This window comes from Brachycentrus maculatus, unplaced genomic scaffold, assembly GCF_059751285.1.
Source record: "Brachycentrus maculatus isolate JH-2025_06_01 unplaced genomic scaffold, ASM5975128v1 h1tg000424l, whole genome shotgun sequence".
In the NCBI taxonomy this organism is placed as follows: Eukaryota; Metazoa; Arthropoda; class Insecta; order Trichoptera; family Brachycentridae; genus Brachycentrus; species Brachycentrus maculatus.
In genome coordinates, this window is record NW_028281172.1 from 34,724 (window position 1) to 62,500 (window position 27,777).

A 27,777-nucleotide genomic window follows, 5' to 3' on the forward strand; every position below is an offset into this window, starting at 1 on the left:
TAGATTTAAAAAAAATCTTTAATTCAATAAAAATATTTCCATTATAATCCCAGATAGTGGACAAAGGGGATTTAACCAATATCAAGAAACCTTGAATTTAAAGGTTTAATTTTGGCAGTCACTTTCTGGTAGTTTGTATACATTTTTTATTTACTTCAACTAAGGGGAAAGATTTATGCTTCTTTGTTTTATACTCCTCTGAGAAAGAAGATTTGTGACGTTTTTAAAATTATAGTGATACTTCAAATAACAAAAGTTCATGCATGATAAAATTAATGATGGCTCATCTTAATATTGTTCAAGTTAAATTCTCGGGGTACGTAGCAGCATTTCATGAGGTTTTTTTAAAATTAAAATAAATGTGTCCAAATAAAGAATGTTTGGAGATTCAGAAATGATTTGGAAATGCGTCTACCTGACGATACAATAGTGTCAATATCTCCAAAGTATGTTTCGATAATATACCACCAGCTATGCATTTGTGCAAGACAATATTGCTTTGCCACCTGAGTGGTCACATGCGAATGAGCATATTCATATATAATACAAAAATGTCCTAAACATTAATGAGAGGATTAATAATGTCGCATTTATGATCTCAAAAGTAGTCCAACTATGAAAATGGAAAAATGAAGAAGCCAACGAGGATACAATATAAAATCATCACATGACAACTTCAGTTAGTTTAAAAGTTGCAGTCACATATTTCCACATTGATTTAATGTGTCTGAAGTCAATTGAATTCACTAATTTTAATTCTTTTACTTTCCGTAGCACCACTGTCACTTTTATTATTACATCGCCTAATTTTTTGAGAGTTTATATCACTTGTGGAGGTATCTAAAGGATTATCACTGCTCTGGTTTAAAGTATTTTTATCACTGTTGAGTTTATGATTGATTAAAGAATTCTGTATATCCTTGACCATTTCCTGATGTTTAATAGTTGCTTGCGAGTCGGAAATGAACTTGAGAACGGCCATATTGTGAGGGTGCATGGAAAGAGTTGCGACAGTTCCGCTACTGGAGTTTGCCTTCCCCGACTCGCTGGCGCCGGACTCGCTGGACTGCGGATCGCTGGACTGCGGGTCGCTGGACTGCGGATCGCTCGACTCTCCGTTTTCCTCGTTGGACTCTACCAGTTTCCCTGCAATATGACTACGCGTTGACAAAACCCATAGCTTGACACAAAAAGCATAATGAAATAAGCAAATAACAAGCACACATACCATCCAGAGTTGGGAAAGAAATATCAGGCAGAAAGACCATTTCCGCATTACGCTGCAACATCAAGGTTTTCAGTAGATTGGATATTTCTTCCCGTTTTCTAGTCACCACTATTTCATCGAACCAATTAGAGAGTTGTTTGATAGGAAGGCGATAATCTAGTATCGGGTGCTGTAAGTGAAATAGGAATGGTGATTACAATTTGTTCAGATCTTGCTTTTTATGTTATCACAGTGCCAGCCACAGCAGTACAGATGGAAACTAATGGCCAAAGTAAATACCTACCTTGAAGAAGTGTTCTACATATTGAAGCAAGTAAAGGCCACAATCAGTGAAGTTATTTTGCTGCGGTATTTTAGGACAGGAACCTTTAATATTATCTTTTGTAAAAGTTTTTTCTGATGACACCTGAAACAAATCAAATCATATTTTAAGCATGCCCAAAGAATTTTTTTATTAAGTTTCAAAATATTAGAAAAATAAACACCGAATCACTAACTAGAATGTTACAAATGAACTGAACAATATGTGTATATTTTTTCTTCCTATTATCTGCTTGGAATAGTGTATAAGGGGCACAGTATACAATATATAGTTTATATTATTAGAAGCCTTCACAAGCTTGCACGAATACAGATAGATGCGATACTATTTTAGTTGTCAATCACACAGAGCAATATTCATCTTTCTTCTGCTTGAGGTGCACACTATACAGACAAAATATATATATACGTATATAACTTGACCGGGCTGGATAGTCCACACCCGCATGTCAATCCATATATTACAAATACTTACTAACCTGTTAAAGTTTTAATGAATATTTGAATACTAGCAAACTGTAATTTAGTATTGAAGAGTAAATTGAAAGAAAATATGTTTACCTTGGCATGAAACTCGCAGGTGAGATAATCACGCAGTGTAGCTACCACTCTCGACCTCGAAGCTCCAGCCAACGAGTCGAATATCAGTATACACGGTCTGTAACAAAGAATTCCCCTTTTTGTAGCTCACTCTACTGTAACCTGCAGTAGTAGCTTAATAAATCTAATTTACTTACTGTTTAATAGGTTCACACTTTTCACCCGAGTCCTCCACTTCTTTCGCGACAGAAGTATTAACAATTGCTTCACTTTCCTCATTATCAGATTCACTACCTAGCATATCCAGGTCACTTTCCTACAACATAAGAGTATTCTACTGAACAAAACATCACTCATTGGGTATTAAATGCCGCAGACTCAATCATATAACTTACTTCAGCTTCCGCCTCATCCCTTTCACTGAGATTGTCTCCATCACAGTTGAGTCCTATTTGCTCTTGCTTGAGGATTGGCGTAACTACGGACTTTCCAACTTGTATCATTGTTTTTCGGTCTGAAAGTTTACAATTAATTCATTTATTCGAGCAACCAGCGATTCGGACCTCACGTCCCATACAAATGTGTCAAAATAGTTGTATTAAATTTTAATTTTAATCTTAATAAAAAAATTAGGACTATTGTATTTAAGTAATACAGTCTTCTATTTAAAATGTAAATACGATAAAAGATTTTTCAAATAATAAAAATAGCTTAAAAAAATAATGGCTAAAATTGTTTACTAGTATGTAAGTAAGGTTACATTGAGATGAAAACTAGTTTTTACCTTTTTTTCTAATTTCCTGCGGAGAAACGAGGCGATCCCCTTCTATGGAGCGACATCCATCTAGCCCGGGGAAGCAGATGATGGCGAGGAACCAGTGGCAATTTTCATTAATAGGAACGACAACATAGTCTTTCTGGAAAATATTCACATTTTTTGTCCAAGATTTGACCCTTGCGTGTCTTTTCTGGGCGGGCGTAAGTGAAGAATCCCACTCATGGGGGTTCGATCTTCTAGAAGGAAAAAATAACAGAAATATATTTTAATGCAAAAAACCAATGCAAATTACTGCGAAGATATGTAGAGAGAATTGCGTACCTGTTGGCTTTGGTGGGTTTAGTAGTCAATCTCTTGTAGAAGAATGTGCTGAATACATGAGTCTTTTCCCTTTGCTGGACAGAGAGGACATCGTGGCATAGATACTTCAGGTAGAAGTCAATAATGACATCGTTGAGGAACTGGTCTTGAGCAAGGCACATGTAATCTTCCGTGTTGATGGAGATACCTCCCTTGCCAGGGGGATAAATAAGTATTTGGCGGATTTCCGAAGGATTTATACTGAAAACAATACTTCTTAAGATGTAATGAACTTACTCTACAATACTTAATATCAACAATTGGCTACAATTATATTATGAAAACACCCTAATGTATTTGTACGGTAGTGGATATCATCTCTGTACCAATAGCAATTAACAAAGATATGAGTATTATTAACCTTCCCCTCCCGGTGATATGTATTTACTACAACTCGACTTTTCAATTGAGAATATCAATATAAAATATAATAGATATGGTCTCAGAATTTTTGTATTCCTTCGTAATATAATTTTGTATTATATGAAAGTATTATAATATAAAGTTATTCATTTGCAGCGACGGAAATAAATAATTTGTGAAAAATCGGAAAAAAATCACCGATACAAAACATTTCAGTATGTGTGCGTGTGGCGTCTTTTCTAAATATGCATACGCGCATGTTGTAACATGTGTGTTTACTTTAACTCCGCCAGGATTGCGCAAATCATCTTATATGGCGGTCGTGACGCTACGCTGGCTATTTAGCTAGCGTATATTACGCTAGCTACTTGCGATGTTTTTCCCCCCCCCCTTTATTTAGATTTACCAGAGATAACATTACAAAATTGTTACATTTCAACTTCAAATATGGTCAATAAAAGCAACATTTAGGAATACTCACGTTTTTAAACATTTTCATATGGTGTACAAAATACATATCACCGGTACATGCGGAAGTTTTTAGAATCGTAAGGGAAGGGTTAAAGGTAAGTGTTTACCTTTTAGCTCCTCCTAGAGTGGAGGCAATATGAATGCTATTTGCTCGGGTGACCATTTTTGCAGTCTGCTGGACTTCCTTGGGGCAGGTCCTGATCAGGATGTCGTTAGCTTCCTGCGAGCTGAGGTCCTCGATGGCGGAGCCGAATATCTGCTTGAGGCTGATCTTGGTGTCGTCGCTGATGACATTGGGCAGGAGTGTGATTCGCTTGAACTGCTCCTCTTTGGCTACCGAGTTGTAGTAGGGCCCGTTGGTGTCGGTCATGCGCAGGGTCTTGCGCACGTAGGCCCCGCAACACTGCATGGTGTAGAGGAAGAGCACGGGCAAGCCCTTGCCGGCGTGCAGCAGCACCTTCACAACCTCGCGCGCCTGCAGCTGCAGCTCGGCCCAGCCACCCCCGTCGACCATCGGCGCCACGATCCGGACGCCCTTGCTAGATATTAGCACCTGCACACCGCAACATTTACTATACTAACTGCCGTCACTACAAAATGAAAGGCATTCCAATATTATATGTATAAACTTAAGTACAAACCTTGTCTTTAGGAGTGAATCTGTGTGAACCAATCCGAACAGTTCGACACTCCAGTACAGTACAAAGATTTTGGGCTTGATCCATATCCTCTGTTACATCTTCTCTCTCCTCATCTAAAGGAAACATTCTAAATGAATAATAAATACAAAACAACCTCACAAAAAGAAATACGTATGAATAACAAAACATATACAAAATGAAATAAACGCATTTTACTATTTATTCACTGGGCATTATCTTTGGGGCTTTATTTGAAGGGTTCAACCAAAAAGAATAATTTTTTAATGCTTTTTGCAAATACTTCACGGTACATTTTATAAAGCTTTATAAAATAAAACATCGAGTAAAGCTAAAATTATGTAAATTTTAGGGTCAGATTTCTACCACAGAAATATTTTTAAGATCTTATGAAAAATTTTGACAAAATACATTTTTATATTGGTAGCACTTTTTAATTTTTTTTGCTGATATTTTGAAGATAAAGCCGTAGGTTGATGATTGTACTGTTGCGAAAAACTAGTGCATGGGGTACATACAAAAACGCATGGGTTCATTACTTCAAAATATAAAGAAAGAATGGGAGCTCGGCGGTAAGAAACAGTTGACAAACGGTGTCATAAAATAACCGATGATTTATTTTATTTTTTTAGTTTACCCAGAAGACATATACGATAATTTAATACTGTTTTAGTTTTCCGATTCAGTCAAAATTACGAGGTGGAATCTTTCACGCAGATTGAAGAATGCAGCAACAAGACGCCCGTGGAATAGGATTAGAAATCTATTAAATATTTTTTTCGTATTTATTTTATATAAAATCTAACCTCAAAATTCAATAACTTCATTTCATTCTTTCCCGTAGATTTTTTTTTACAAAAAGTGCCGTTTTTAAACATCCAGGACACCCCTTAAACAAACACACACTTCTTTAAATAAAATTTCCGTGTTTCGTACATATAACTGCGTTATTATTAATAAAATTAAGGCGATATACTTTTGAAACACATTTTTACAACTGAAATAACTGATAGTAAAGAAGAGAAATGAACAAAATCTAAGGATAAGCGAAGGTCCCCGCCATAATAAACGGGAAATGTTTATTAATATTACTCAATACACATTACAGCAAAAATAAAATCTAAATGTTTACAAGTACACATTGTTGGCTAATATAAAAAAGAAATGCCCACGCGAGCGCATGAAAATAATAATCCCCACGTTATTTAACCGAAATGTCAAAATTTAAAACACGCCGTTCTGACACGGCGAAATGGCGTCACAAAAATGTATTAATTACGCGCATATAATTTTCATATCCAAGAAAAAAACAAACAATTTTAACCTTTTTTCTTTACAAAAGACCCGACGGACATTATTTTAATGAAAACCTCAAATATACCAAACGTCAGATGGAAATTTTATAATATGGCCGCTTAAGCATAGATAAACCATAAACTAAATTATGACTGCCGACTCCAACAATCCGCGGCCTGGCGGTTATTCAGCGGTAAAATATGAAAATTAAAATAAAAACGGAGGTCGGAAGCACGTATATTGTTTTTTTTTTTGCTATATTATTGTATTACATAATAATAAAATAACATGTATTTCACCACCAATATATATTCGCTCCAAAAAAGCTAGGTCACGGCTGCTCACACTTTACACGCAAAATTTATGAAAAAGGTTAAGATACCCAGTAAGTCTCTCAAGCCGGCCTATATTCAGATTCATACCCTTTTTACGCATTCTTCACTCGGCACGTCGGCCTCTCATTCTTGTCACGACACGACAAACACGACAGTGTTTGTCTATTTCTATATCACAGATTTATTTACGAACCCGCTTATGCACAGTATTTGTAATTTTTTTCTCGTCTTCACGAGATTTTAATGTATTTTATTAAATATTTCTAGACCCCTACACCCTTCGACTAAATCTACAAATTGTAAAAAAAAACAATCGAACGAGACGGAACGGGATGCCATAAGGAAAAGTATTTATTTTCGAACTACATTGTAAAAATTATATTAATTAGGGCACGTAGCGAGTTTTCATGTCCATGTCCAAGACAGCTAGTTACCACACGAGTTTTTCACTGGTACGTTTTTCGAGAGAAAAGCCGGCGGAAAACTCGCGTGCATAGGCAGACTAACACAAAAAAAACTTTTGATTAATTATAGCAGGAATATATAGATTTAAATGCGAATTGTATTCCGTTTTGAGATAAATAAAAATAATAAACATGTAATAATATTTATCTTTGAAAAATTTACAGCAATTTTTCATCAATTTCACAATAAATTGTTGTCGGGGGGATATGCGGGTTAATTAGTGGCAGAGTAGGTGTTTTTTTTTTAATATGTATTTTGCAAAAAAATTAAATTTGTTTAGGTATCGGTATGTCCTCGTCATCACTACAAGATTTAATTTCCAATAACACTTTACCATCATTGTCACAAGAACAATCTAATAAATTGTTTGCAAACATTTTATTGTCACTATATTATTTTCCGAATACATTTTTATGGGAAAAATGTCTTATAATACAATATGTGTATTACACTAAGAATATAAAAAGTATGACAAATAGCACTAAAAATTGTAAAACAATAATCTAACACGCAAGACGACCGACACCAAACTTAAATAACCCAGAAAGTATTTAACCTTCAAATGTTTGCGGAATTTGCCAGTTAGACTACCCCCATTGAGCTTCAATATCGATGAAACTGTTGACAGTCTGATTACGTGGCATATCTGACCCTGCATAGTGTAGTGTTTTCATTGGAAGTTATCACTTGAATCATTAGTTGTGATGTGATATTTTGCGCCTACATTTAAACCCGTATATTTACGTGTCCCACAAAAAACCAACAGGACGATTCAGAAAAAAATGTATTTTTACACAATTAAAAAAAATTCCGATAAATAGAGAAAGTGACCACAGTAGTGACATTATTGTAAATCATGTAACCGTGTTACAACAAAACATGTGTTCGACCAATAGCCAGTTATGGAATTGAGGCAAGAGCAGATACTTCCAGAACAAAATCTCGACTTCGAACCTCCGAAATGAAGACTCTCCGATCCATAAACGGAAACACATTGCGAGACTGAGTAAGATATCCCGACATTCAAAGCATGTGTAAGACGGAGGATATCGTGAGGTGGGGACGACAACGAAAGCGATACTGGAAGGAACATATAAACGGAATGTCAGAAGACAGACTTCCACGTATCGCTTTCCAAGGCAACCCTGAAGAAAGCAGACCCCCAGGCAGACCTCCGAAAAGATGGAAAGACAGCTGGGAGTCGACATCCCAAGAGCGACATGCGGAGGCACAACAGATCCCTAGGATCTACATAAAGAAGAAGATGTAACCGTAAATAAAAATCGAGGTAATTTTGAATCAGAAAAAGAAAAGCCTTCAACAATTCATGATTACAATAAAAACATGAGAGGAGTGGACGAATCAGACAAAATGTTGTATGTATATTTGGATGAATAAAGAATACTAAAATACTGGAAAAATATTGCATTCAACATATTGGGAAGAATGGTGCTAAACATTTATGTTTTATGTAAATCCATTACTACAGAAAAAAATTACCATACGACAGAAATAATTTCAGTTTATATTTGAAATTATAGAAGATATTGAAAAAGAATGGATGGCTCGCGAAAACTGTGAACCGAAACATCCAGCTTCATCCAACTATCAATGTTTAGAAAAATTGCCCAGGCGCAATTTACTCGAGTGCATAATGTGCAGCAAAAGAAATGATATCAGGTGATCCAACCTTGTACGCGCTCGCTGAAAAGGGGGCTACATGGACTATGCGCGGGAAAACAGAATTGTGAAGTGACATAATCTTGTATTTTTATATTTTTATTGTTGTAAATGTGTCGTTTTTTTTATAGTATTTTAAGTGTAAATATCTTTCTTTACTTGTACAATTAAAAGAAGAATAATTAAAATTGGTTGATATTTGTCCAAGTTTTTGCATTTTTATTGAACACCATATCATTTTTAAATCTAAAAACATATAATATCTGTAGCAATTTATATTTGTACATCAGGTGAGCCGATTCTTAATTTTTTGCGAATTCAACAATGAAAGGGGTCATGTTGCATGTCTATCCCTGAAGATGACAAGGGTCTTTGTGAAACCGGTTGGAGAAAAACACTAATAATAAAAGTGATTAAAAAATAATTCTAGTTTTATTTTATACAGGGTTTAGATGAACTCATTTCGTTTTTAATTAACATAATTATGTATTTAAAATAACTTTAATTGTGTGTAAAGATAATCTTAAACTAAAACTAAATCACACATAAAATTTCAACACATTTTAAAAGCACCGGGATGTAAAGAAAATACGGACAGTGCAACTCAATCCGCGCGGCGCTCAATCCCTTTGAGCGCCGCGCGCCGACCGAATACTGATGGAAACAATGACTTACTAAAACAACGTTAACCATTTTTAAAAAAAATGTAAAGTGTAACTTATGTGCTGATTAAGTAAATTGTATTACATATCGTAACATTTAATTAGGCTGTCTATATTACTAAAATACGAAATGACAGCTGATAAAATGCAAAAAATGGCTTTTCCGAAAACTTTGAGCTCTACTTGAGGGCCAAATATTTAAAAAAAATATTTTTTACGTTATGTGCAATCCAAAATGCAACTTTTTAGACTCATTTGTCTTTGATATATAAAAAAATAATTTTCTTCATACATCAACGGCGTACTCTAATGTACATATTTGCTAAATAAGGATAGCATTAAAACAAATAAAATAACAGGGTTGACTTACCTTGGAATAGCCCAGTATCCTGGTGAGCATTATTGAGGGCGCTGCCTGGAGTGGTTTCAAGATCCTGAAGACTTGGCTCTTTCAAGCTAGCAGCGTGGGAGATGACTGGGTTAGTGGCTAACATCCCAAGTACCATGTCTCCAGAACCCTACAGGAGATAAAGCAAACATGAACATTAAAAGTAAATTACCCGCCACCAAAGTACATTTTGGAAAACAACGGGTTTAGTTTGTCACTTATGCAAAGAAAAGCTTTTTATTTTCCAACTCAATGGTGCATATGGTACATTTTATTGTATCAGTCATACGGCTCAGGTACCAGCCCATTATGAACATACATAACACAATGAAAAATTACGTTATCTTACTCACTAATAAATATTATTGGGTTGGAAACTAATTCATTGCAGATTTTTCAAAGAAAAGAAAATAACGTATTTCCATACATAGAATAACTTTAATCTCAAATATAATGTCCATGATTATCTATAACCTTTTGCCATTTTTTAGGTAGTATCATTATTCTTTTTACATAAACTGTTCTTACTGAATTTGTACATTATTGTCATCATTGAATTTACTCCCATGTAAGAAATTTCGCGACAATTGGTGATAAATGGTAATCTGATATTGCTAAGTCGGCACTATAAGGTGGATGAGGTAACACATCCCAACCAAGCTCCAGCAAATTTTGCCGGGTGACCAAAATTCTGTAAGGTCTGGCGCTGTCACGGTGAAAGACGATACCTTTTCTTTCAGCCAGCTACTTTCTTTGGTTGCATCGTTTCGTTTGGTCAGCTGTTCAATATAAACCTCTGAATTAATGGTCTGCTTACGGGGTAAAAGCTCAATAAAAATAATTCCTTTATGATCCTACTTAACTAAAAACATGACCTTTTTTCTGATGAATGTCAGCCTTAGAAGCTGTTTGAGCTAGTTCCCCTTGCTTAGTCCAGGATCTTTTTTTTACAATATTATCATAAATGACCCATTTTCATCTCCAATAATTATGTGTTTTTTAAATGGGTCATTTTCATTGCGTATAAGAAGCATATTTCAAAGGTACGCCTCGTCAAGTCTTGCTCTTTAAGTTTATGAGGTAAACCAATCACTTTTTGACTACTAATATGTTTTTGGTGGTTTCAAGTGCATGTATGCAATACATTCAGCTTTTCTGCTATCTCCCGTGTTGAACTATGGCAATGGATACCAATTATGGCCTTTATTTGGTCACCATGGACTTCAACTGGACGTCCGGAGCGCTTGTCTTTTTATATTGAAAAATCACCCGAACAAAATTTGGTGAACCATTTCAGACACTGCCATTCTTTTTGGGCTTCATCACCGTACACAACACATAACTTTTTGTGAGCTTGTGATGCATGACCTTTACGAAAATAAAAATAAAATAAAATGACTTTTTTTTGCTATCATTCTCCATGTTTTAGCTTATTGCACAGCACAAACACACTATTTAGCAAATTATAGCAATCTTGCTACTGAATGTTTCATAAAGAATAAAGTAATAAAATTTTATCAAAAGATGTGCTAAGATCTTAACATACATAAAAATATTTTATTTATTGATTCGGCATTAACTTTGTGGTAAGACATGTTACAATAATTAAAGAAAACACTTTGTTTTTTACCACTTGAGTTTTTATTAAAGACTACATGTTTCAGAAGTTAAACTTCCATCATTCAGGTCTGTATAATAACTAAAATATAAAATATAAAATTTTTCTATAAATAAGGAGAGGGGAAAGTAAGGGGAAGGGGTTAGTCAAGGAACGGAGTTTGAAAACAAAGGAAAAATTGAAAGCAATGGCGAAGAATTTTGAAACAATATATTATTTAATAAATTATCATTAGAATTCAGGTTTTTTTGTATTTCTAAATTTTCAAGATAATTCATAATTTGGCCTTTATATGGAACAAGGTGTAATAATTTTAATTTATGAGAGTGAAATGAGTGATTAGTATCTATTATATGATTTGCAAATTCCGAAAAATAATTACTAACAAGACCGCTATGATGTTCTTTAATTCTAATCTTCAAATTTCTCGCAGTTTGGCCAATATATTTTCTATCACAATCTCCACACGAAATTTCATAAACACCACTTTTTTGTAATAAATCAATTTTAGATTTTGAGTTATCGAGGATTTTATGTAAATTATTATTTGTATAATATGCAGGTTGTATATGGGAGGGTAAGATTTTTGAAATATTTTTAGTTATTGAACCCGTATATAAAATTTTTCGCCAAGATTTATTTTTAATTGAATCATTATTAGGAGCTGAATATATGTATTTTTTGGTTAAATTATTTTTAATTTTATTTTTTAACATTTTATCTATTAGCGCGCTATTATACCCGTTGTTTTTTGCTATTATTTTAATTGTGTTTAATTCACGATTATAATTTGAGTTACTGAGGGGGATATTAATTAGTCTATTTAATAATGAATGGAATAAAAAATAAAAATACAAAAAATGTCATCAACGTATCTAAACCATCTAAAAATACATGTTTTTACAATAGGAAGACTAGAATTTAATAATTCTGTCTCAAAATCATTAAGGAACATATCAGCTAATACAACAATAGATAACTAGATTCTTTCCTTACTCACATCAACACATTACATAATAATATTAAATTTACTATGGAAAAAAATGACGATAATACCCTAAATTTTCTTGATTTATCGATTAAAGTTATAAATAATAAATTAGATTTTAATATATATCGTAAACCAACACACACTGACACAGTCATTCCAGCTGATTCCATTCATCCCATTTCACATAAAATGGCCAGTTTCCATTCATTATTAAATAGACTAATTAATATCCCCCTCAGTAACTCAAATTATAATCGTGAATTAAACACAATTAAAATAATAGCAAAAAACAACGGGTATAATAGCGCGCTAATAGATAAAATGTTAAAAAATAAAATTAAAAATAATTTAACCAAAAAATACATATATTCAGCTCCTAATAATGATTCAATTAAAAATAAATCTTGGCGAAAAATTTTATATACGGGTTCAATAACTAAAAATATTTCAAAAATCTTACCCTCCCATATACAACCTGCATATTATACAAATAATAATTTACATAAAATCCTCGATAACTCAAAATCTAAAATTGATTTATTACAAAAAAGTGGTGTTTATGAAATTTCGTGTGGAGATTGTGATAGAAAATATATTGGCCAAACTGCGAGAAATTTGAAGATTAGAATTAAAGAACATCATAGCGGTCTTGTTAGTAATTATTTTTCGGAATTTGCAAATCATATAATAGATACTAATCACTCATTTCACTCTCATAAATTAAAATTATTACACCTTGTTCCATATAAAGGCCAAATTATGAATTATCTTGAAAATTTAGAAATACAAAAAAACCTGAATTCTAATGATAATTTATTAAATAATATATTGTTTCAAAATTCTTCGCCATTGCTTTCAATTTTTCCTTTGTTTTCAAACTCCGTTCCTTGACTAACCCCTTCCCCTTACTTTCCCCTCTCCTTATTTATAGAAAAATTTTATATTTTATATTTTAGTTATTATACAGACCTGAATGATGGAAGTTTAACTTCTGAAACATGTAGTCTTTAATAAAAACTCAAGTGGTAAAAAACAAAGTGTTTTCTTTAATTACATAAAAATACATGTAAAAACCTATTAGTGAAATCTGCAATGATTTAGTTCTAACTTAATCTTTACCTACATGGTAAAGATTCAAATCACTCTTCAAAACATAATTTTCACCAAATAATTTGATGAAAATCAAGTTTCGAATAGGAACTATTGGTTTTCTAGAATCATATTAACTAGGATATTACAAACATGGTTGAAAAACATTTTATTAAAATAAGTACAATGTATTTTTAGTATTGTTTAACCGTTTCACTGCAGACCGTCCATATATCGACGCTTTGTTACTGCGTGAAAACTGTGTACCGTCGGAATATCGACTTGTACTCAGATTGATTTTAGAAATCGACCTGTGTAGACGTGTAGCGGTGCGCGCACAAAATTAATTTTTAAATCGTCAATAATAATCATAAATAATCTTTTAAAAAGTATATCACCGTGAAAATAAGATTAATTTTTGAATTTGTTATTAGTAAAAATTGTTGATTTCTCTCATACAATGTCGAATTCGTCAAGTAGCGATGATGAAAACACTTGTGGAACTTGGAAAATGTTTCTTTTGGTTAAAGTGAGAATGAAATCAGAATGTTTACATTATCTAAGAATGCGTATTTGTAGTAAAAGTGAAGCTTCCGAAGATGATTCTATTTCTTTAGACGGTTTTGATACCAATACATTCCTGCAACTTCCTTCGACCAAATTTTTTCCATTTTCCATATTTTATTTGAGTACTTTGATATGTTCCCTACACACAACCGAAAGAATTACGAAAATCTCTCAATATTTGATGAAAATTTACACATTTCGCTCACTCCCTTCAACAATGTCACATATCAAAAATCTTAAATTTTCAGTTGCGCATGTTTTCGGAATGCCCAGAAAATGTACTTTATCCCAGCAAAAGCGGCAAATTTTCAACTTTATATTTACCCGCTACAGGGCAGAAAGTGTTGTTTTAGCATTTTGAAGAAAAGGTATTGTTTAATTATTTTTTTAAATATACTAAATGTTTTTCAAATGGAGAAAAAACATTCAGGTTTTAACTAAAAAAATCTATTGCACAGTAAAAAGTTCAATACCTGGCTTGATATTTATTTTTACCAATTGAAACACTTATCGATGACAACGTAAGTATTGAATTATTTATGCAAAATTTGTATTTTTGTATTTCTTTTGAGATTTTCACTGTCTCTCACATAAAATTTCTTATTCTTTTTTTTTTTTAAAGTTTCACTTCTGTAACGTGTACAGTGCTGCACGCATATTTTTTTTAAATTGCTTATTTGTAATTAAATGTTATGTTATTTTATTCTAATTATTCCGTGTCAATTTGAAATTACAAGCTTTTACTGTATAACTACAAAGCTCCCACATACATATACATACCTGCATATTTTGAGCAGAACTATTGGAATCCTCATCATCTGAGCTAAGAGTTAATATCACAGGGTCTGGATCTATTTGTTTCAATCTTCCTTTACGGGCTTTGACTTTCTTTTCCTGAAACAATTAGAAAATAGCGTAATTAATCATTCTAATGTAGCGCTTATTCTTGGATTTAGAAATACAGATCTGAACAGTCTGAAAACATCAATATTGGGATTTCATACTTACATTTAAAGCTTTAACCACCTTCAGAGAAGATTTCAATAAGTTTAATTTAACGGGTTCAATCGGAGAACTAAAACAATAAAAACAGTAGATATAATGTACAATAATATTAGTCTGCATGTCATATACAAGTCCTTCATAAAAACAGTAGATATAATGTACAATAATATTAGTCTGCATGTCATATACAAGTCCTTCATAAAAACAGTAGATATAATGTACAATAATATTAGTCTGCATGTCATATACAAGTCCTTCATAAAAACAGTAGATATAATGTACAATAATATTAGTCTGCATGTCGTATACAAGTCCTTCATAAAAACAGTAGATATAATGTACAATAATATTAGTCTGCATGTCGTATACAAGTCCTTCATAAAAACAGTAGATATAATGTACAATAATATTAGTCTGCATGTCATATACAAGTCCTTCATAAAAACAGTAGATATAATGTACAATAATATTAGTCTGCATGTCATAAACAAGTCCTTCATAAAAACAGTAAATATAATGTACAATAATATTAGTCTGCATGTCATATACAAGTCCTTCATAAAAACAGTAGATATAATGTACAATAATATTAGTCTGCATGTCATATACAAGTCCTTCATAAAAACAGTAGATATAATGTACAATAATATTAGTCTGCATGTCATATACAAGTCCTTCATAAAAACAGTAGATATAATGTACAATAATATTAGTCTGCATGTCATATACAAGTCCTTCATAAAAACAGTAGATATAATGTACAATAATATTAGTCTGCATGTCGTATACAAGTCCTTCATAAAAACAGTAGATATAATGTACAATAATATTAGTCTGCATGTCGTATACAAGTCCTTCATAAAAACAGTAGATATAATGTACAATAATATTAGTCTGCATGTCATATACAAGTCCTTCATAAAAACAGTAGATATAATGTACAATAATATTAGTCTGCATGTCATAAACAAGTCCTTCATAAAAACAGTAAATATAATGTACAATAATATTAGTCTGCATGTCATATACAAGTCCTTCATAAAAACAGTAGATATAATGTACAATAATATTAGTCTGCATGTCGTATACAAGTCCTTCATAAAAACAGTAGATATAATGTACAATAATATTAGTCTGCATGTCGTATACAAGTCCTTCATAAAAACAGTAGATATAATGTACAATAATATTAGTCTGCATGTCATATACAAGTCCTTCATAAAAACAGTAGATATAATGTACAATAATATTAGTCTGCATGTCATAAACAAGTCCTTCATAAAAACAGTAAATATAATGTACAATAATATTAGTCTGCATGTCATATACAAGTCCTTCATAAAAACAGTAGATATAATGTACAATAATATTAGTCTGCATGTCATATACAAGTCCTTCATAAAAATAGATTGACCAACAGTGAACATACATCTCATCATAATAATTATCTAATTGTCACAATATCAAACATAAGAAAAAGGAGTTGGCAAAAGAAGGGTATAGTAGACTGAATGCAGTCGAAATGCGATCACTCAGACGATTGTGCGGCAAAACGATGTATAATATATGTTCGAATAGTGATATAAAGAATTAATGCAATGCTGAGATACGCATTATCTATAAATTTAATAAAAGGTGTATTGTGATACCCTCAGCCAGTAAGTTATTGTTCTACAAACACGCATGCAAAGATTTTACCAACATTTCAATAGGAAACAATATCATTCAACAAATGGACAATGCTTTGTCTGCATATAGAGGTAGAAGGCCGGGAGACATATATGTTGAAGCAAGGGGTATGAAATTTAAAAAAAATTATTTAGTGTAGATATTATAACTTTAGCTGATTCATAAGAATTTCAAGAAAATTTGCACTAATTTAAAAATTATTGATATTTTTAAAGTCCTACGAATTTTAGTCCAGTAAATTTTTGAAATACATAGTAAATTGTAGAATGCCTATGTTTTTTTCATGATTAAAAGTATGAAGATAAATAAAAATAGCATTACTCAGTTTTGTAAAAAAGGTACTATTCAGATTCTAATCGGATTCAAAGCACAATTAAAAGCTTGCAAAATGTTGTAAATTAACAAATACCGAAAGATTGCTGCATTGTACATTTCCAATACACTATGAATGCATAATAAAAAATTATTTCAAAAAAAAACTTTAAAAAAAATGTTTAGACCAGACTTAAAATTAATAAATAAAATTGGCATTAGATAATAATGTCAATGCGGTTTCTTCTTTTAAAAAGAGTAAAACCTAATATTATAAGGGAATCATTGTTTTGAAACAGTAATAAAAAATATATTATGTGACAATATAATAAAAATATGACAATTAAAAAAAATACCTAATGTTTTCTTTGATCAGGGTCACAGGAAGCTTTTCAGGTTCTTTCTTTTCAGGCTTTTTATTTGTAGCGATTGGAATTGCTTTAGGTTCTTCTGGAAATCTACGCCGACACCTATAAGAAATAAAAAAAACAATTTAAAAATATGTAATCATAACTTTTTAACCTACAACTAACCGATACCATATGATAAGACCAAACTCAAGCTCAAAACAGATCAAGATCAAACAGAATGGGTTATTAATAGGTCTGGAGGGTAATATGTAATTACAAATTAGTACATACACGTACATAAAGCAAAAACTTTAAAATGAATCCAACAACAATAATTTGAAACTACTTTAATTTTTAAAAAAATAATACAATTTTCTGGTTCCTCCAACACTGTTTTTATACTAGTTTGAAAAATTTCATAATTAGTTCAAGTTAATATGTAAGTAAAAATTAGTATTAAAGCAAAATCTTTTAAATGAATCCAACAACAATAATTTGAATTTACTATAATAATAAAAAAAAAATTCAATAAAACAAAAATAAAATTAAGAAAAAAATGTAAAGTATCAAACAAACCTGCCAACTAATATGACAGTTCGCAGTGCATACCACCTTGGTTTTATTCTTGATATTACAAAGTGAAATATTTATGTTGAATTAAAAATTTAACAAAAAAACAATGAATTTAAAAATAATTCTAGTCATTTTTGTGTTTTTAAGGATACGTTTTACATGTTTTATTCATTAATACATTTTAATTGACATTATATATAGACATTTACCTTTTTGGTAAAAAAAAAAAACAGGTGATTAACAAACATGAAAAAAGAGTCTTTTAATTTGTAGAAGAAAAAAAGAAAAAAAAACTTATAATCTTATTAACTGCTTGTGTTGTCAACAAAAAATATAAATTATGTTTAAAACATCCCAGCGCATCAATTTATTTATGGAAAATGGGTGATTTTAGTAAAAAAAAAAAATTTTAAATTATGATGCCTTCAATTTCAAATTAAGAGCTTTACTGGGCTAACAAAGAATCAGAATGAAAAGGATCACTCTTTTGTGACGTCACAGAAATAATGGATATGGTGCAGGCAGTTTTCACCTCTGGCATTTGGTGAAGTCGAATCCTGTGTACCCGCAGAACTTGCAGAGGGCGAGCATGCCGTCCACGTAGCGCGGGGGCGGCGAGGGCGGGGGCGGCGGTGGGGCGGGCACGGCGGGGGGCGGCGCGGCGCAGGGCACCAGCGGCGCCGGGGCGCTCTTCTCGGGGGAAGGCTCCACGCTGCTGCCCCCCGAGGTCAAGGGACTGGCCGCCTCAGTTACCTGCATTAACAATACTCAATTTTTAACAACTAAACTAAATTGGAAATTATAATAGAGAATTTAAGTAAATTATCAACTCACGTCTTCCACTTTGGTCGGGGAGCCGATGGATACAAAGTAGTCAATATCGCATCCAGTATTAGAAATACACTTTATTGGAGTATCAGCTGTGAACGGCACATTAACCTGAAAACAAAACATTGCATAAACAGAAATTTGTAGGTGTAAAATACAGAAATTTATAAAATGATGACAGGGTGAAATTTGATATAAACATCCTAGAGGTGAATTTTTCTCAAAAATAGCTAACAAAACTACAAAAAAAAAAAGAATTTATTTTTTCGATATAATTGGTTCACACGTTAAATATTTATTTTAACAGACCTGTTCAAGTAGTTCCTGCACCGTACAACTCTCCTTGGGCAGCGTGAAGGTAATGAGGCGCTGCTCCCCGTTCTGCAGCAGAATGAGCATGCGCGCGCTCTGCGGCTCCACCGCACCGTCCGACGCGCCACCCAGCTCCTGTTGCTGTTGTTGCTGCTGCTGTTGTTGCTGCTGCTGCTCACTCGAATATCCGCATGCTTCTATTGCAAACAATTCATTTGAACTGCCATGGTATACATATTCTTAATGCTAAGTGCACCACTAAAATAAAATGTCATATGAACTCGACACTTGTGGTGCAATATCCTCACTTTTGATTCAATGCTGCGAACATTTTTGGCTGAACACATTTTTTATAGAAATCAATAGAACATGCAAATACACGGAATCGTGTTAATTCTATTGATTAAAATGTCAAAACTGTGAATATATAATGTAATACGGCGAGGTCAGTTTGTAAGATACTTAACCCATTACTGCCCACCGTACGTCTCCATTGTATACATACACCTCATTGTAAAATGGTTTCATTTCCTTCATGTAAAACACACCAAATCCTTGCAAACGATATACAGACATGCACAATGAACAGGTGGTAATGAGCTGCTGTGCCAAAGAGTGGGAAATGATTTGGAAAATAGGTAACCTTGATGCGGCCTGAAGGGTGAAACAACTTGAACTGGCAGATCTTGTTTCCTGGGGACCAGAGTTTGGCGTGCAGACCCACCACGAGCGGCGCGCATAGTACCTCTGTAACATAATTTAACAAATAACATTAACATTACTAATATAGCTTTAGGAAAGATGAACAAATCCTGCTAAGAAAACACAATTTAAATCAGTTTTATTTATAATTTGGCATTTCATTTGTAAAACTCCATTTTAATTTATGTATTAATTTTTAAATCAAAAACACAGATTTTTTGAGTCTACTAAGTTGTATATTTCATTAAAAAAAACACATAAAAATTAATATTGTGACAATTGTTTCGCCTAGTTTAATAAATTAAAAATGCCATAACTAGGCGAAACAATTGTCACAATATTAATTTTGGTGTGTTTTTTTAAAATAAAATACAACTTAGTAGACTTCAAAAATCTGTGTTTGATTTAAAAATTAATACATAAATCAGTTTTACTACGATACACGCTATCTCAACAACAGACATTTTGTATAAATTATAATAAATTACCTAATAGGAGTAGTCGGTTGCTGGACATTATTCTTCAGGAGATGGGATCGTCTATACTCTGCCATGGAGACTTTCTGTCCGTTGGATTGAGTAATGAATCCGGAATCATCGCCATCTTCTTCCATCTCCAGCTGACCTGCACCCTCGTATACATTCATCCTTCCCTGCTGCGAGTCATACAGGACCTGGCGAGCCGCCCCTTGCTCCTGGAAGGTATCTGCGCTGTAGCCCTGCTGCGTCTGCGGCGGGTATTGTCCTCCGCTAGTGAACTGTTGCTGCTGAACAAATACGCGCTGCTGCTGTTGGGCTATGTGCCCCTGCGGCAGAGCTTGCCTGACGCCTACTGCCTGCTGCTGCTGCAGTACGGGTGATCTCTGGAAAGGGCGGCGATCGATCATTTCGGAGGCAACTTCGGTTGTGGGGTTTTTCTGCAAAACGGCGGCTGTGATACTTTCCTCTAGATCATCCGGATCGCCGGTGGGATTGTTCAAAAGGATTCTTTTAGTCGCAGCGGGAGCGTGCTGTACGATGAAACGCTGCTGGTTTATAACCTTGGCGTGCTGCTGTTGCGGCGGTTGCTGCAGCAGCGGCGGTGGCGGTGGCGGCAGGGGCGGAGCGGGGGTCGCGGCTCGGGGGGACGGGGGCGGCTGCAGGCGAGCCGGCGGGCGTTGCTGCAGGCGCGGCGCGGAGCGCGGAGGCCGGGGTGGACGCGGCGGTCTAGCTCCTTGAGGAGAAGCGAGTCGAGAGTTCCCCACCATCGAGAGGTGGTTCAGGAGCCGGGGCTGCCCTTGTTGCGGCAAACTCTGTCGCTGAATGTGTTGAGGAGATACTTGTCGCTGTAATTGTTGTTGCAACTGATGCTGTTGCTGCAGTTGCTGTTGTTGTTGCAGTTGCAACTGCTGTTGTTGTTGTAATTGCTGTTGTTGAATCTGTTGCTGCTGCTGCTGTTGTTGCAGCTGTTGTCTCTGTTGTTGCAGTTGTTGATGTTGTTGATGTTGAAGTTGCCTTTGCTGTTGTTGTTGCTGCTGTTGCAATTGAAGTTGGTGTTGCTGCTGAGCCAGTTGAGGATTTTGATTCCGCTGATCGGTGTAGTGAAGAGGGGACTGGTGTTGGGCAACCGGTGATTGTGGAGGAGGCATGTGCAGAAGAGAATGATGGTGGATCGGTTGTTGGCTTCCTACTTGAATATGCTAAAAGAAGATAATTAAATTATTTCGGGGATATTCAATTTGTTTGTTGCCCGATAATAATAAGAATCTATTGTATGGCACACTCTTATATCAGAGCATGTATTTTCGCAGAAAAAAACTCACATGTTGCTGAATCTGATGGGGCTGGTGGTTCATGTGAGAAGAATCAATTATTTGCTGCGCTTGTTGAAGAACTTGTGTTTCTACCGGTAGATCTCCAGAATAGTAAATCTGCTGAAAGGACAAAAATTTATTGATTTTTTAACACATGAAGTTAAAGACTAAATAAAATAAACGATAAGTTTTATTATTATTTTTATTTGTTTTAGATATGTAAATTCTTTCTTAAAATAAAAATAAAAATTGCCATGTCAATAAATTCTTCCTTTCCCAGAAAATAAATATAAGGGTACATACCTGCATCCCCCATTACCTAATGAACAAACCAACCTTATGTGTTCACTACTGCTAAACATATTTAAATAGACCATTATTGTACATCATCTCTCTCTATGTAAACGCTTGCATGATGCGTTATTGATAAAGTAATAATTACATCTACATATATAAATTCTTAAAAATAATATTACCAACAATTGTATTAAGCTTTAAAATATTAATTCTCTAAAAAAATTGCCATGTCAATAAATTCTTCCTTTCCCAGAAAATAAATACAAGGGTAGATACCTACATCCCCCATTAGCTAATGTTGTCTCCCATAAATTATTGCTGCACGTGTTAAAACTGTCACTTAGAATTGTATAGCTACATAAGGACCATAGTCCATTTGATCTTCACATTCGTTTGATAATGCCCTAACAAGGCGAAACAATTGTCACAATATAATTTTTTATGTGTTTTTGTTAATAAAATACAAGTAAGTAGACTCAAAAAATCTGTGTTTGATTTAAAAGTAATACATAAAATAGTATTATAATCCCCAATTTAGTTCCATATAAATAGTAAATATTAATATAATATTTTATTACTACTGACTCTTTTCCCCACCCCAATGGTGCATAGGTCACTGCATCAAATTGATGCGATTTTGATTCAATCGTTTATTATATATAAGTCAAGGTGATCAGTCCTGCGCTTCAGGTAGCAATCCAGGGTAATACAAAATAAATATTATAGTGAAAAAACACCCCATTTCAACCCCCCTGGGTATCGGACCCGAGACCTCCAGCATAGTACCTAAATTTGCTAACCACTACACTAAGGAGGCGGACGAATTAAAATAATAAAACAATACTTAAAAATTTCATTGAACACGAACAGTCCCGGTGTATTACCCAATCACATTCGAATAGCTGAAGAGTCCGCCATGCATTTTTTATTTTTAAATTTTTGTGTTTTTAAAATAAAATCTACGAACGTGCTGTACATGTGGTTGCAAAATACATGTAAACAATAATAAAACAAATATCCTTTACATGTGGCATTTTATCTAGAAAAAAAAAATTTTGAAATTTGAAAACAGTTAGGAATAAAAATTTGAAAGTCAATAAATGTACTGTTTAGAGATGTTCAAGTAAGGCTAACCAGTTTTGATTGAGAGTCCAAAGAAATAAATAAAAAACTATTTCTATATACATATAGGTAATATTGTATTAAAAACTATTTGAAGAATCAATATTTAAAATGTATAATTTGGCATGAATTTCACAACTAAGTTAAGGAATGCTAACCAGTTTGAACAGCTCAAAATTAAAAATCAAAAACGTATCAAAATTTATTTGCATTTCTATAAATTTGGCTATTCTTTTTATATTGTGATACGGGTCAGATCAGATGGGATCTAGCGCCCCATCACCTGCTGAAACGGGAAAATTATGTATTATAGGTATATAATTCTCTCGTTTGCTAGTTGGGCACTCGCGAGTGAACTTACTGGCTGTTATTAGACCCGAGGAATATTAAACATTCTTAGGTTCTCTATGTTTCCGAAAATATAAAAATAAAAAAATTATGGAAAAAATACATTTTAGTAAGTTGGCAGTACATTACTTTATAATATTTGCACAAACTTTATTATATTGAACAGTGGTCCAGAAGATTTAAACACATAATGACATCTTCTTTTATCTCTTCTTAAGTTGAGTGATCTCCCACCAATTGAAATCTAGGAAGTTTAACCATTTGTATCTCCCTTATTTCTTTAAAGATTCGAATAAGGACAGTACTGACCGTCTTGTGATTTTTTCATACGTATTTATCCCACAAAAATGAGCAATTATGCTCTGTTTGGATGCGGGAAAAGATGCTAAAACGTTGCCATATTACAAGGGAAGTGCTAAATACCTGCTGCTGCTGCTGCTGCGGAGGGGGCGGAGGGGGCTGAGGGGATTGTGGGACCGGCTGAGGAGGCGGCGGGGCGGGAGGCGGGGGCACGGGAGCTGGTGGTGGCTCGCGCTGCAGGACATACTGCACGGGAGGCGCGGCATAGCCCTCCACCTCGCCCCCTTCCAGGGGCGCTCCGACCATGATGCTTTGGTTCTGCTCCCCCGACAATATCACCTGCCATCCGGGAAAACATTATTATCCTTAATCTAGATTCCTGACTTTTCATCAGACACAACATACACATCGAGTACTATTTGATAAGGGTTTCTATGTTTACACTGATTATTATTACAGAGAATTCTTGGTGGCACTTGCAGTGTGGCATGTTGCGCCATCTTGTAGAAACCACAGCTCTGTCACATCAATGACATTCAACTGAAGTATGAAGAAGTGAGTAATCACGGTTCTGTAGCGCTCTCCACTGATTGCACCGATCAGGTTGGCATCGTCTTTCAAAAAATATAGGCCAATGATTCCACCTGCCCATAAATGACACCAAACAGTGAGGCCCAACACTTCTGGGTTTTCTTCACTCCAAATTTGGCAATTCTGCTCATTGACATAGCCATTTAACCAAAAATGTGCCTCATCGGTGAACAAAATTTTGCATTGAAAAAGATAATCAAACTGAATATTGTTTTCCGCCCATTCACCAAGCCTACGACGCATATTCAACATGGTCACGCAGTTTCAACTTTTGCACAAGCTGGATCTTGTGAGCTTTTAAGACAAGATCTTTCCGCAGAATCTTCCATAAAGTGAATGGGCACAGCTCCAATTGCTGTGCACGATGGCAAATCGACTCATTCGGATCCTCCTTAATACAACGCTCCACAGCAGCAATAACTTCTTCTGTGCACACTGTTTGTCGTCTTTGTGGATGTGTATTATCCACTAGAGTGTACGTGGTGTGAAAACGATCAACGGTCTTCCGAATCACTTGCACGATAAGTTTGGCGAACCGAACCATGATTTTCAAAATACATTTGCACAATTTGAAAGCGCTGTTCTGGCGTCAGTCTATTCAAGGTGAAATGGCAAAACGTACTGACAACAAATCAACTGTCAACTATCAAATTGACAGTCTGTAAAAACAATGTTGCCAGTTTAAAAACACCCTTTTTATGTATATAAATATATACATATTCCGTTACCAAAGTAGGTTGGGAAAAAAGAGAGTTAAGAATGTTGGATTACCTGTTGCTGCGTAAACTGTTGATCGTCAGGGAGGACATACTGGATTGTAGAACCATCCACGCAGATATTGGGATAGAACCTCTGCAGGTCTTCCAGTGTCACCTGATTAGGCACAATCTGGTAATACTGCGCCATTGGGATCAATTTTCTTAATCTGTCAAAATTAAGAAGACCTTAAGTGATTCCTTATTTTCCTTCACCTTCCTACCCTTATTAAATGGGATGTTCTCGATCCCCTTACATATTTTGGATTCTTCATTAGGTTCAGAATTGAAATACGTCACATATTAAGGATACAAAAATTCACTTTATAAAGGAGTCTTATATGTAGCTTAAGGTTGATTACTTGTACAAATCCTCAGAACACGATGATAATTTATATTTTAATATTCCATCAGAGAATATTGGAGTTTTATCAAAATAATATTTTTAATGCTTGATATTAAGGTGTATGTTTGCAGTCGGATCATGGTCCAGCGGTTAGCGTTGCAGACTCTAGGTTTGAAACCACTGTACCGCATTTTGATAACTGTTTTTGATAACGGGCTGCAGGATAAAATGACAAACTGGCCAAAACTTAACAACATTTAAACAGTTCCAACTAACATGGAATGTATGGTCACTTAAGGTGTAATATGGTCGCTTAAGGTGTAATATGGTCACTTAAGGTGTAATAATATGATTAAACTATCCGCAGATTTATATGCTTGTGGTAATGACAGTAAAGAAGATTAATGATCCAATTAATTAATTCAACTTTTATCAACAATAATTGCAAGTTTTGCTATTTCTTTTTTATATTGCTACACCCAGATCATGGAAATAGACTAAATGATGTGATTTGTGCAAACGTCTGTAAATAGAATTGTACAATAATAATACAAACAAATCATTAACGAAGAGAACACAAAAAACACGGTCTGCAAAGGGTTAAAAACCGATTTCACCAATACACAAAATTTACACAGACGATTACGGAAAAAATATATTTCAGTACAAGAAATACATTTATTACTCCTATAGATTTGTAGATGAGCGCAGCCGCTTGCAGTATAAACTAATGTATATATTATGCACTTCTTGCAAGAGCATTATTTTCAGTTACTGCATTACACGTTTTTACAGTAGGTACATTTATAGATTATATTTAATTCTAAAAGGCTCTTTTGACACATCCTTAAACAAAATTCCATAAGTCTAAACATAAGACATTAACAAAAAAAACTTGCATTGCCACCTAGAATGTGACAGGTCGCAAGTGTTAGGGTCGCAAAATAAAAATAAAACTAACCGTTATGAAGTAAATATAAGAAAAATATCTAGGAAAACCATTATTAGTATCGTAATAACATCATTAGAATAAAGGTTACTAGTAAAGACACTAATCATTATAAATACTCCGATCCCGAAAAGTTAATGACACTTATATTGAAATATTGAAAATAAAACTAGTTTAAATGTTTCTTTTTAGAAATATAAGGGGATAGATAATAAAAATACATGAGAAAACCACAGTATTTTCATTGTGGATATTAAAAAACTTCGGGTCAAGAATATTGTCTGATGACATCGGTGTGTTGAACAATCGACAAGGTACGTCTACGTCAATATCGCGGTCTAAGTTAAAAATCTCTATAAATTACAGGAATTTGAACGATAAAATTAAAGATATACCACTTCTGCAAGGATGAAATGCAAAATTAAACCGAACATAACTGTATTTCTTCAATCATCATAACAACCTGCCCTAAATTCGCCTATGCAACCTACATTGACATTTTAAAACCGACCGTAAATGGAAAAATATCGGCCCATATTGGATAAAATACAATCATTCACATACCTTTTATAATTGTGATCATTATTTTATAATGTTTACTGTATTTCTAAACACGCTAATACAGTTTAATTACAAAAAACCTATAATAAATAGCAGTTCACGCTCATTACATTATGGCGTGTATGTAAAACTGCGCCATCTGTACATAAAAATGTCGAAATTGGCGCTTTATTCAAAAATCTTCTTTGGCTTGATAACATTTATTTCTCTATAGAAAATTACTGACGTAACGGTCCGTTCATAGATACGTTTACTTACTGAAAATTTGTAAACGTATCCTAATAAAATTTCTTATAAAACACGAGTAGGTACCTATTATAAAAAATACACATAAATAGTGGAAGTTTTTCTATTTTATTGTCTATAATACATCTTCTTCGTTTAAATGTCTATCTAGGTACCAGAGTAGGTACTATATAGTCCAGCGATCGGACAACTTTAGATGTTAGTTGTTTGCCTTTTTCTTTGGAGATATTGAACCATTTAATTTTTGGTGTCGGTTTAAGTATATTCTTGGACAGCGTTTGGTTGGGCGCAAGAAGTTCGAGCATCACTAAATGCCTGATGGATTCCGAAAAAGCTCTCTTCTCCCCTTCTATAAAAATAAAGGAGACTCCAGGAAGTGCGAAAATTACAGGGGTATGAAACTGATGTCCCACATTATTAAAATATACGAACGAATTAGAAATCTGGTGAAAATAAACAAAAATCAGTGTTGCTTTGAATCAGGAAAATCAACAGTGGACGCAATCCAAACTATTAGAATCCTTGCCGAAAAATACCGAGATGGCAAAAAAGACCTTCACATGGTCTTCGTAGATCTAGAAAAGGCTTTTGACATAGTTCCTAGAAGCCTGATATGGGCAGCACTAAGAGTCCATAGTGAACCGGAAAAATATTTCCTTAGTATCCAGAACATGAATGAAAACGTAAATACGCAATTGAGGTGCACTTTGGGAACTTCACCAGAATTTCCTATGAAAGTGGGGGTACATTAAGGATCGGTGCTCAGCCCGCTACTTTTCATCTTGGCCATAAACTATTTATTTAACCAAGGAATGAGCAGTCCTCTAATTGTCTTATTATTCGCAGACGATATCGTGCTAATAAGTGAAATACACGAAGACTTACAAA

General features: G+C 34.0%; 1 protein-coding gene across 9 annotated transcripts; it reads right to left on the reverse strand.

Moving 5' to 3' along the window:
• LOC148302649 (uncharacterized) lies at positions 1–26,777 on the reverse strand. Of its 9 annotated transcripts, none has more exons than XM_088271291.1 (23): positions 26,647–26,777; positions 24,804–24,957; positions 23,565–23,780; positions 21,384–21,491; positions 20,071–21,260; positions 19,524–19,627; positions 18,878–19,074; positions 18,575–18,679; positions 18,273–18,493; positions 17,174–17,287; positions 14,820–14,886; positions 14,592–14,705; positions 9,529–9,676; positions 4,703–4,815; positions 4,169–4,614; positions 3,189–3,428; positions 2,874–3,103; positions 2,485–2,603; positions 2,287–2,405; positions 2,111–2,207; positions 1,512–1,634; positions 1,229–1,397; positions 1–1,146 (listed from the first exon to the last, which is right to left on the reverse strand). In XM_088271291.1, exons 2-23 carry the CDS (start codon positions 24,936–24,938, stop codon positions 734–736), a joined length of 4,788 nt encoding a protein of 1,595 aa, XP_088127417.1. In that variant the 5' UTR covers positions 24,939–24,957; positions 26,647–26,777; the 3' UTR covers positions 1–733. The 9 variants fall into 9 exon arrangements, with proteins under 9 accessions (XP_088127417.1, XP_088127411.1, XP_088127415.1 ...); XM_088271285.1 differs by having other exon boundaries at positions 3,189–3,440; positions 21,384–21,494; XM_088271289.1 differs by having other exon boundaries at positions 18,878–19,077; positions 21,384–21,494.
• Between the last annotated feature and the right edge of the window lie 1,000 nt (positions 26,778–27,777).